Raw genomic sequence first — 12,495 nt, 5'->3', positions numbered from 1 at the left:
TTGCTTCGACTCTTATACATTTATATTCTGATTATTCAGTTCTGTTACTATATTAGTGTTCATGTCCGTTTATCCTACCGTTTCAGTGCTTCGCTTCTATGGATGTTGTCATCCTTGTTTTATTAAAAATAACGATAGTTTATTTTTGAGTTCAAATTAGTTAATAGTTCATAAGGGGCGGTTTTCAAGTCCTTAAAATGTAAGTATGTCTTAAACAGTATCCTGTATCTATACCGTTTTGCATCAAATTTACATACAATTTTGTTTAAACTTTTTGCATTTATATTCTGCTCATTCAGTTTAACAATCTACAATTGTTAATGTTAGTTTGTCCTACCATTTCATAGGTTCGCTTATATTGATGTTGTCATCCTTGTTTTAATGAGCTTTTCATATAAATCTAAAAGTGAATTCCTTGATTTGCAGATTTTGTGGGAGGTTCAGAGGTTTCCCAGAATTTTCTTCGAATCTAGAGTAAATATTTATGTACATATTCTAAATAAAACATTTAATTTCCATGGCTTATAATTAAGCATTACTTACAGAATTGTATTTTGAATGTATAACAATGAATGTGGTATATACGTGGATATTATGACAGAGGGGAAATTTGTCGTTAATTTAAATTGCTATTTTCCCCGTCAGTTCGTTAATTTAGTGGGAGGGGGTGGAAGGTGGATAAAGTAATAAAAAATCCATTCGTATAACTAGCATGTTAAACTCCCAACCCCCTAGGTGTTACAGAACTAAGAGGTGGTACACCCAAAGTATTATTGCCTCAAGGTGATTGCATATGTATGTACACTTTATACAATATTCATTTAAACTGTTTTTAACCTATTTTTAAAACATATATAAAAAAAATACTATGACAACAGTAGAATCGGACTGCAGAGCCTAAATTTGAATTAAGTCCCCAATAAACTTTTTTGGTGGGATTTAAAAATTAATTTTTACTGATGCTCTGGTCATTTTTGACCAGAGCAAAAGGTCTTTTTTATTGGGGTAAAATTCGTAGCTTTTAGAGTGTTTTGCTTCATAAATCTTGTATTCTGGTATAAAGTAAAATTAGGCCTTTTGATTTCATCTAAATTAATTCATTAAAAAATTAATTCTTTGTAATATATCAATGAATTAACATTAACATGTTTGTGTTCTATCACTTATTTTAAAAACATAAAAAATGGCTGTAAAGGGTTAAATGACAACAAATGTTTATGCAATACAACAAATTTATTTTTGTCACATATACAAATGTGATATAAAAAAAGATTATTCAAACTTTTTTTTTTAAATAATTTTAAAAAGTATGTATCTTTTATGTGTATGGATTTCATTCTTTTCATTTTAATAAAATAAAAATTATTTAACTACATTGGAAATAAGTCACTTTGTGAAAACACTCTATTTTGAATTGTAAAGAATTGAAATAAAACAAGACTTCTTATTGGTTAGACTTTAGAATTATTTGTTTTATTGTAAATGTTAGATTTTTCAATAAAATAATTGTTTAGGAAAAAAAATTATTTCCAATGAACAGAGTAATGTTTTTTTATTGTATCAATATAAAGTGAATTATATAAAAATGTTCTGTAAGCCACAATATTAACCAAAGTAAAAAAAGAGCTTTTGCTCCGGTCAAAATGACTACAGCAACACTAAAAATTAATTTTTAAATCCCCCAAAAAAAGTTTATTGGGGACTTAATTCAAATTTGGGCTCTGCAGTCTGATTCTATAGGTGTCCTAGTATATGTTTGACCCCCCATTCAAAAATAGGTTAAAAACAGTTTAAGATTATGACATTATGACTGTAGTTACAACATAAAAGTTCAACAAGAAGGAAGAAATATATAAGTAAATGATGACAACATCCATAAAAAGTGAAACACAAAATCAAGGATGTTCAGTGATCATAAATCAATTTGTTTTGGAAAATGACAAAATGTTAAACATTTGTTTAAATATTCATATATTTTTGTAGCATGACTGACAGACAAAGTAAATCATATACTGGATGCTCATTGGTGCAGCTAATCTTCACAAAAAAAATCAGCCGTCGGATACAAACGATCATACAAAGTGAATTATAAAGCTTTATAAAGAAAATTTTTTCTTCTTACATTTAGAAAATTAAGTCCTTCTTCTGCTGCTCGCCTCACTTTTCCTTCGAATTTTTCTTTCTAGAAAATGCAAATGTAATAAGAATGCTCACGTCCATTAAAACGCAGCACTAAAATTAACACTTAATAAGAGAATGCTAATTTAAAGGTATAAACGGGTTAAAAAACTGCGTAATTACATGTTTTAAAATTGCAAACATTTCTTTATTTCATTATTTTATTACCTACCTCTGAATATTTATATAAGTTTTTATCCACATGTTTGTGCAATCCAGACTCATTTACCAACTTGTCTAAACGTAAAACAGAAATGGATATACTGACCGAGGAAAATTTTTCGTCAATTCAACTTGCTTATATGAACTTTATGTATTGGTTAGTTCGTTCATCCAGTTTGAAGGAAGGGTACATTGTTATGTTTGCCAGCTGCAATCATCGCTTTATTAGAGTAATTGCGAAGCACGAAAATCTTATGTGGACAAACGGACAAAGTGAGTTATATAGCAGATGTTGACTTTAAAAAATCATAAAACCTAAAAATAAGTTAATTTCTATTGAAGACCGAATATTTACAGGGTGATAATCATGATAATCTAGGTTAAACAGCAGACAAGAAAAAAAATTTCCCTACAGCGTTATGGACTAACTGACTGAAGAAGAGTTAAAAGGTTAAAAAGCCCTGCAGTACTTTAGAACAAAAGTTTAAAATTAAACAATAAGCATTCGACTAACCTAAGAAATCCATGTCTTTCTTGAGTTTACCCATTAGCAAAGAGGTCATTTTATCTTCTTGAAATTCTTTTCTACAAAAAAAAATTTTATTTTCATGTAAAACAGCTTATACCAACAACGAAATTAATTTGGTAGAAAATAACGAAACCTATATGTGTTTTACAGCTATCGTTTAGGGTCATGTAATGTAAAATTGATTAGATTCAAGGGTCTTATTACCCCATGAAGGGAGAGGAGGGTCTCCCTAATAACCTATGAAACCCCAGTAATTTTTTTCCCGGAGTGGTTTTTTTTACAAATCAAAAGATAAAATGTGGGTTTTTAACCTTCCCCCCCCCAAAAAAAAAAAAAAAATTCCTATATATACAATACATAAAAAATAAATTCTTATTTGAGTGAGTATATCTTCTAATTGATGAAACATACCAACCTTTTGAGTTCTATGATATCAGATTTTGTGAGAAATAGCTTTGCATTTTGTAACTGTTTTCCATCTTCAAAATCTGTTCAATTTACTATTTTTAATATTTCCTTAGTTGAATCACAGTGCAATTTGAATTTTTCGTAAAATTTAAAGAATCTTATTAGCATAGTTCGTTTACAACTGGGGTATGACGTCCGTCTGTATGTTATTGTAAGATTTACGTATTTTTTATCTAAAGCGACAACGAAAATTGATGCAAAAGAAAATATTGACAGCTTGACAGTCTTTTAATGTTTGATTTTTGTAATACATAAATTGACTTATTTGTAAGTCCCTTATGGTCAAAGTGATTATTATTGCCATCATTGTACTTGTTCATAGATGATTTTATAAAAATTTGATTCATTTCATTTTAGGATAAAATAGTAATTTCCTTTTTCATATTCATGAAAAATCTCCTCACAAGATTTCCCACTAAAAAAAATACAAAAATTAATTAATAATTATCACTCGTTAAATATTAACTTCTCCTATCTTCTATGAAGAGGGGGGCGGAGTCCCCCGAAACATCTAATTATATATTTTATTTGAAAAAGAATTATATTCTAGGAAGAAAGTATTTTTCTCAAGGGGTTCTGAGTCTGACGCACCCCCCCCCCCCCCCTCCCGAATAGTCTTAAATTCAGCCCTGGCCGTTCAGTAGATATATGTAAGCACACGCAAAGCTTTAGGCAAATATATTTTATGAAGATCCAAAAGTAAATTTTATTTTGACAAAGAGTTCATATAATGATCTTTCTTATTTGCAAATTACACACATAAGAATTTGCTGGAAAGGTCCTGTCGCTTATTTATTTTAAAACTTTACCTGTTAAATTCTAGAAACTCCATATCGAACTGAATGGTTGTTATGAAAGCCTAAACAAATATTAGCTTTATAAAACTTACTATAAAGGACAGAAATATCACAGAAAAGATAAAAAATAACTTTTTACTTCCTTCTGGGCAGGGGCATGTGAGTAAGTAGCCTAAAACGACATAAAGACATTTTAAAGCTTCACTACAAAAAGTACAACCCAGTCGGACCAATATTTTCCGAGATCTTTAGCTTCAGACTAAATAAAAACCTTACTAATTTTAGATTACGCACATAAACATTGCAGTTATTTTTTGATTAAATGGTTAAAGTCATATAAATAATAGTTATTATACTTTTAGAGTCAATCGAAGAAGACGTTGTACTGTGCTCGGCAGCCGCGCGTCCAACGCTTGTAACCCTCAGTGAAATCGTCATATAACTTTAAAATTAAGCTGGATGTTTAAACCTGTTCCTAAACAGCCTATCCATCTTTTGAAAAAAACTTTTTTCATCTCACTACCATTTTTAAATTTAAGACTTATGCGCGGCTGCCGAGCCCTGGTACCAACAATATGACATACCCTAGTTATATACTAACTGCAGATACCAGAAATATTTTTTTAATGATAATGAATTCTTTGTAAAATATTGCACTATCATTATCTTGCAAAAAAAATTGCATCATGTTCAATTTTGCAATTTTTATAGATAGATATTTCAAAACGTTTGATTATTGTTGAAAATATTTACATAAAAGTTTTTTTTTGTAAGCCATGCAAGAATGAATCATGTAAACTGGGATTTCAAATCTTTGTTTTTAATAAATTTAGATTTGTTTATTTTGATAAATAGGTGATTCATAGCTTTCTTTGCATATGGATTACTTATGTACTTTTTTTAACATTTTATCCAAAGAAAAGCTTACTTTAATTGTTTCTTGACAACGATTTATCCATTCTTTAGTGTCTTTTGTTTTTCGCAGTCTAAACAAAAAATGAAGTTAATACATAGTAGTTATTTTCAATTAATTTAAAGTACACAAGATCAAAACAACAAGGACAATTCTAATTATGTAATATTCGATATCCTATATATATTACAAAATAATTCTATATTTTTTATATAGCGAACCTTTTCCATATTAAGATTCGATCTGACCGTACATCCGTCCGTTAAACGTTAATGGTGAAGTAAAATTGCACTAAAATCTCACCTATAAATTCTGTGATACATGACAAGGGCCATCTCAAATTCTGCAGATGTGTATAAACATCTTCCTGCAACAAAAAAAAAAGATTTTTTATAGAATCTTAGTATGGAAATATACATCCTTGTTTAATCATTGGTTCAAATATCTAAATACACTGTCAAAACAGTGTAAAAACTTAATAAGCAGAATATTGATCAAAATTGTACATAAGTTTGCTGCAAATTGCGCAAATACAGTATTCTGTTTAATGACATAATTACATTGCGGAACTTGCTGACAGAGATGCTTTGCTTAAAATATTGGTTTTTTTTGTAGTCATTTGAATCAAAAAGTTAAAAATCAGCATGTTTTTGAAGGACGTAAGGACTGGTAAAGATTATAGAATTGCTTCGTATGTCCCTCCTTCTGATTTTAGAGCTTTGCTTTTATGGATGTCGTCATACTTTTCTTTATATGTATGAATTACCTAATGTTTCTAAAGCAGGTATGGATTGGCTTGAGATCATAACAGCTTTTCTTGCATCTTCTATGGCCAACTGATTTTCGCCCATTTGCAATAGACATCTAACAGGTGATATATTATTCAATGTGATTTTTAAAAGCTAAGCTTTTCTATAATTATTGTCTTATGTCTGATCGTATGTCCGTCCGTAAATCCGTTCGGAACGGCAAGCTCCTATTGCTAATTTAGGCCAGTTAGAAATGACCTATTAATTCAAAATAATTCATGTAGCGAAATGATACGAAAATGTATCAACTTTATAATCGTTCATAGAAAATAAGTAAGTTTAATTAAAATATGTTTTTTTTTACTTTTTTGTTTGCGACTGATTTATAGATAACTTATTGATGAAATAAAAGAAACTGCTTGTTTCAGGCCAAAATTTGTACACTGAAAAAACAATGAAGTGGTAAGATTGTTTATATTTTTGTTACTATTGGTTCATTGAAATGTAATTGTTCATCTAGACTTTCTTATGTTGCATAAGGTTCAATTCTCAGGGATAAAAAGGGATTAGACAATGGTCGATAAATTTGTGTACATCTTAAATGGTAACGCACAAAATTCTCCCTTACAATTCATGGCTGAAACGTTTGGACACAATAAACAAACCAATCAAAATCAAAATAGTCCCCAAATTTGTTAAGCCAACGAATTTAAAAACGTTATAATAAAACTTTTGGGACTATTGTAACTCAATTTTCTATACCTGCTTCGTTGAACATATGCCTGTTCAAACTCAGGTTGAAGTTTGATGGCCTTGGCAAAGAAATCAACTGCCTTGGTCATGCAATTGTTTCGCATCTCCATTTCTCCCTATTTCATAAAATCATTATTTAAATCGATATATTATCACTTGGATGTTGTACAAGACTTTCATGCACTCTGATAATGTTTTGCTAAAATCTGGCTAAAATAACGAGACCCACAATCCACCCCTTTTACTCCATCCCCGCCACCTCTACGGGATGAACGAACTGACCAATAAATAAGGTTCATATTAGCAAGCTTAATTACGACAAATTTCCCCCCGACAATCTTTCCACGAATTCTATATCCATTATACAAACTTGAATCAAACTACATCATTAGTTTCTGAGCCAACAAAACAGGGATTCATTTTATGATTTTTGTGAAAACATTTATAAAATCCGATATATTAATGACTTTTCATTATGTCTTAGAACCAAAACCCGCGACCTTGGCTCATCACGTAGCGCATCCGCTCATAGTCGGGGAGGTGATGGGTTTGAATCCTGGCCATAGCGTCATAACTACGTTAAAAATGGTTTTTACTGCTGCTATGTTAGGTGCGTATTGCATCCCATTACAAGCGGATGATGTCCTTGGGTTCCCTAGATGATAACTTGAAATCGAAGTGGAATCCTACCCCAATAATGTAATTTAAAAATGTCTTAGAACCGGTTCCAATCCTACGGAAATGAATCTGATTCGGAGCCTTACCCTGGAAAGAATATTTACCTGTGTCAAGAAAGCGCCGGCATCAGAATCATCATCATCTAATCTTACTGTTATAGATCTTCTGTCTCTCCTAAGAGAGGTTAAATAGTTAATTTTATCTAATTGTAATTAAAATATCATATACTAGCGGCTACGCCCCTTGATGTCGCTACGGGCACTTGAGGAGGGGGAAGTTGAATTTAATAACTATTTTTTTTATTTTAGATTTAAAAAGGAAAGTAAAAAGTTGGAGGGGAAAGACTTTTTTAACGAAGGGGGGGGGGGTCGACCATTCCCCAACCATTTTCGATTTAAATTTTTTAAAATAAAAGAATTTTTTTTTTAAAGGGGGGTTGCATTTTCTTCTATGGGCGATGGGAGGGTGGTGGAACCTTTCTCGCAATTTGTTAACAACCTTCCCAGGACCTATTAAAAGCTACCATGTAAAGGAGAACTATATCGGTTTAGCGGTTAGCGAGATCCTTCGGTACGAACAGACATCCTGTTACTTAATTATAAGGATATTTTCAAAGTACGTCCGATACCGACCCTTGATATAAGTTTATGTACCTTTAAATGGCTTTTTTAAGGGAGCCTAACCAAACAGGGCTACCCTGTACCCAATGCAAACCTAACCTAAACTAAAACAGAAACACACGAAAACTTGCAACCTCCTTTAATTATATTTTTTTCAAACTAGGAACTTTGAGGGAACTAATGAAAATTAACCAGACAAGGATGATCCATAAGTAGAGAAGCAAAAAAAGGAATGAGTAACAGACAAAGGGAATCAAGCCAATGTGTTGTGGTCATAAAAAAGGAAGAAAAAGAAAGATAAATAAGGATATTACATTTAAAGATTTAAGAATGACAAGAATGACGAAAAATTTTATTGTTAAATTTAAAATAAATATATATGATATTATAATGTCGATGGGAATGTTGACAAGAAAAATCAGAAGTCTAGCTCAGTAAATTTCATTTCCCCAATAGCATTACGGACTGACGGACGGACAAAGTGAATCATAGAGTAGCTTAGCTACTAAAAAAATACCGAAAGAAAGATTTTCATGTTTATATTTGAGTTTGTTTATCTGTATTTATGTTTACTTCTTACTTGTTCTTGTCCTTCATATCTGACTTGACATCCTTCATACCCACCACCACGGCCATGTTACGAGTCTTGTCCACATACAGATCATCTGTAACCTAAACAGTTTCTACATTTTGAATTAATATATCATTACTTGGATGTTGCAACAGATTTTTATGTACTCTGATAAAGTGATGCTCGCAGCTGGCTAAATTACCAATACCCTCCATCTAATCTGTTTACCGTATCCCCTTACCTCCGACTGGATGAACGAACTGACTAATACATGAGGTCGACATTAGCAAGCTAAATGGACGATAAATTGTCACTTGTCAATATATCCATGTATATTCTAGATTCTAGATTTTGTTTCAAAAGATTTCACTGACCAATAATTTTTTTATCAGTCTGTCTGTAATACTGTAACTCTGCAGAAAACTAGAATAACTTAACTGTTGTTATAAAAGATTAATTAGCTTTTCAGATTCTATTGACTAATAAACAACTACTCAATACTTCAAGATTGTTATATAACAAAATTGGTTTCAATGTATGAGCTTTGCTACTTATAGATGTTGTCGTCATCCTTGTTATCTGTAATATAAATAGGACTCTGCTTGTATTCTCATGGACAAAACATCAACTATAAAAATTCATTTTTGACATTACCCTTTCATTGGTTAGCGCCATCTTCTTATTTTTTCTTTCTTTTTCTTGTAAATCATTTTGAATTATGGCATATGCTCTGTTCTTTCTACCAGCCTTAAAAATACATATTATATTAAGTATTACAGTTTTTGTTTGCGTGTTAAAATCTTGGTAACTACTAACTGATTGAGTTCTCCAGTTTAGGTAAGCTTCACAAATGTAGCGGGATGGTTAATGGTTGTATGCTGTTTGAAAATTAGGCCTTATGATACCTTTAGGCTATTTTTCTGAGTGTTCTCTAACTTTGTATGTAAGTATTTATATTGATAAACAGTTTTTTTCCAAACTTTGTGTCTGTCAGTCAGTATCTCAGTCGTAAATGATAAAAAACCTGTTTCTGATCCTTCTTTCCTCCTCCATCTACAGCTGACTAAAAATAATTTTATTGCCACAAATTATGTAATAGTTATTTCTCGCATCGTATTATTTTACGGCATTCCGCGGATATACAGTGTGTTTTTTTATGAAAACTGTTTTGAAAGCAATTTTACCCCACTTATAGTTATCAGAATTTAATGATTAATGGCTTATTTTCTTCGTTTTTTAATGCAATCAATAGAACAATAAAAAATGTATACATATACTATTAGGAACATGTACTAGAACATATCAAAGTTTGAAGGTCATATCCCAAAGTCGAATACAGAAAATCCAATTTTTTCTTGCAAAGGGTAGACGATTTAGGCATAAGAAAAATGCGCTAAAACCATTTTTAGATGTTGACACCTAAGTTTTGAATTTTAGATTTTACTGTACTTTTTAAATAAAAACTGAAATATTTTTTGTTGTTCTATTAATTGCATTAAAAAACGAAGAAAATAAGCCATTAATCATTAAATTCTGATAACTATAAGTGGGGTAAAATTGCTTTCAAAAAAGTTCTCATAAAAAAAACACACTGTAGAATGTACAATTATGAGATTAAAACTAGTTTTTTTAGCCCCGAGGTGCCGAAGATTGTACATTTTTATATTCGTAGAAAGCTGATTATAATACGATGCTAGACATAGTTTTTTCGTATGGATGAATACCGGTTCCTATCCATCGGATTCGAATCAATACGAGAAAATATGTTATTACGTTTTCCAGAATAGTTTCGATTAATATCCCCTGGATTAGAACCGGTTTCCAGCCATACTGAAATCTCATGTAAAGCATCCTATTACAGACAATTTTCCACGAATTTTAAAATAAAGTTTATAAAATTGATAGGTACCAGTTTTGTTAACCTGGTTTTAACTTATTTAATTCTAAAATTTTTCATTTTAATATCCGCGGAAAGCTGTCAATAATACGATGCGATAAATATCTATTATTATTCTAGACATTTTTTGCGTTTCTTAACAATTGATTTAAACTTCTAAAGATCTGGAAATAAAATTACCTTAAGATCCGCTTCAGAGAATGTGAAGTCAGTCATCAATTCTGGGTCATCCAGGTCACTTTTCCGGGCAGCTTTGGCAGGCTAATAATAAGTGTAACAGTAATTTTGAGTTCACAAACTAATCTAAGAACTTCTATCAAGTTAATATTCTCTCACATGCATTTTGGCTTAGGTTATTTGGATCTAAGTTAATGGTAAAATGTCCCTGGTAACGATTATCAATAATGCACAGTTATCTCACAGTGCACATAAATGCGCGAAAAAGACATATTTTATGCGTTTTTACAGTGAGGCTTTCCCCATGCATTATTGGACCTTGGCTATTCGAGATTATTTATAGGCCTTTTTATGCCGCTTAACACAGTGTGCGGGCATTTCATGTAAATCTAGCCGTTTGGCAGCTAGAAGCCTTTAAAGTTCACAGATTTTAGAAGATAAATAGGTAGATTTTGTTTCTCGTATTTTGGGGTTATTATTGTGTAAATACAATCATAATCCATTGTCCAATCCCTTAAGATCCCTCAATAATATACAAACATAGCAGAAAATGTTTAAAATTTTTAAAGATCATTATGATTTAGTAACAAGATTTGAATAATAATTATTTATCGCATCGTATTATAAACAGCTTATCAATGATATTAAAATGAAAATTATAAGACCAAAGCCAGCTTTGGTTGCCCCGAGGGGCCGAAAGGCCCGGGCTTAAAAACTGGTATTAATTTTCTAATCTTTTATTTTATTATTCGTATAAAATTGTCTGTAATACGATGCTATACATGAATTTTTAGTATGGCTGAGAAACGGCACTAATCCAGCAAAAATTAATCGTTTTTGAAGCCATATCTTAAAATTACCTTACTAGTTTTCCATGGGGGGTCAGCTCGAGGAGTTCTTGGTGTTCCAAGATTACTTTTCGGCATTTTAATATAATATTTTAAAACTAAAACATAAATTATATTATGTTGCTGGTTTGAATCGATTGGACTTTTCAGGTAAGCTTTATGATTATTTTGGGGTGGTTTTAAGCTATTTTCCTGTCATCCTCCACCCTTCCCTAGATGATAAGGGCATACCAACTAGTATACCATATAACATTAAACTATGAGAAAATATAAAAAAAATAACTTGAATACTGCACGTTCATAAATTTAGATTATTCATTAAAATGATTTTTTGCTCAGATTGAATTCACAATGATGACAAGGATGACAACATCCATAAAGCTCTACATTTAGAAGAAATAATAAACGAACAATTACTCTTCTATAGTGTCAGAACTTACGCAGAACATAAATGTGTAAGTCTAAACAAAGTTGTACATAAATTTGTTGGTTAATAGCATAAATTCAAGAAACAGTAAAAGGACACACCTTCATTTTTAGGATTTGATAAAATATTGTACCTTGTTATCCTAGGAATCATAATTCCAAAAATCGGGTTTTATAGTAACCCAACTGTGCATGGTAATGACTTACGACTGTTTTGGGCAAAGGAATTCCTACTCTATTAATGTCGCGCACCTGAATAGCAGCAGTAGGAACCACCTCTCTGACGACGATCGGATGCGCTACGTGATGAGCCACGGTCGAATGTAAGAGTTGTAACCCTAATGCAGATTATTTAAAGAGCTGGTATAATAAAAATACCTTTTTAAATACATAAAAGATATTGTAAAAAAAAACTGATATTATTGTAACAAAAATCTATTAGTTGCTTCTTCAATGTAAAATATGGAACTGTAAACATTCTATATGAATTGCAACAAAAGAAAAGCAAATATTTTGGATATCTTGACGTACGGGATTTGGTTGGGGGAGAATTATTTCTAAAGATAGAAATAGGAAGGAAACTTTGGATTATCCCAATTTATCGTATTGGACTATATATCAACCACCCATGACTTTATTTTTAAAGAAAATAAAGTAAAGTGTGACAGATGGACAGTAAAAGTTTACTCGGAAGAATGTTAATTTATAAAAATAATTCTTGGAGAGCCC

The 12,495-nt window shown here is 31.1% G+C and overlaps 1 protein-coding gene across 1 annotated transcript; it reads right to left on the bottom strand.

The window, feature by feature from the left end:
• Nucleotides 1-182: 182 nt before the first annotated feature.
• LOC145312772 (outer dynein arm-docking complex subunit 4-like) lies at nt 183-12,231 on the bottom strand. The gene is made up of 17 exons (XM_080152019.1): nt 11,353-12,231; nt 10,496-10,576; nt 9,443-9,481; nt 9,073-9,165; nt 8,428-8,519; nt 7,332-7,401; nt 6,559-6,665; nt 5,814-5,911; nt 5,351-5,414; nt 5,063-5,120; nt 4,147-4,196; nt 3,714-3,752; nt 3,285-3,359; nt 2,855-2,925; nt 2,351-2,415; nt 2,123-2,182; nt 183-469 (listed from the first exon to the last, which is right to left on the bottom strand). Exons 1-17 carry the CDS (start codon nt 11,416-11,418, stop codon nt 401-403), a joined length of 1,197 nt encoding a protein of 398 aa, XP_080008145.1. The 5' UTR covers nt 11,419-12,231; the 3' UTR covers nt 183-400.
• Between the last annotated feature and the right edge of the window lie 264 nt (nt 12,232-12,495).

Source organism: Acartia tonsa, chromosome 2 (assembly GCF_053477335.1).
Source record: "Acartia tonsa isolate MP-2025a chromosome 2, ASM5347733v1, whole genome shotgun sequence".
Classification (NCBI taxonomy): Eukaryota; Metazoa; Arthropoda; class Copepoda; order Calanoida; family Acartiidae; genus Acartia; species Acartia tonsa.
The sequence above is the reverse complement of the archived record's forward strand: the minus strand, read 5'-3'. Positions and strand labels throughout refer to the sequence as shown.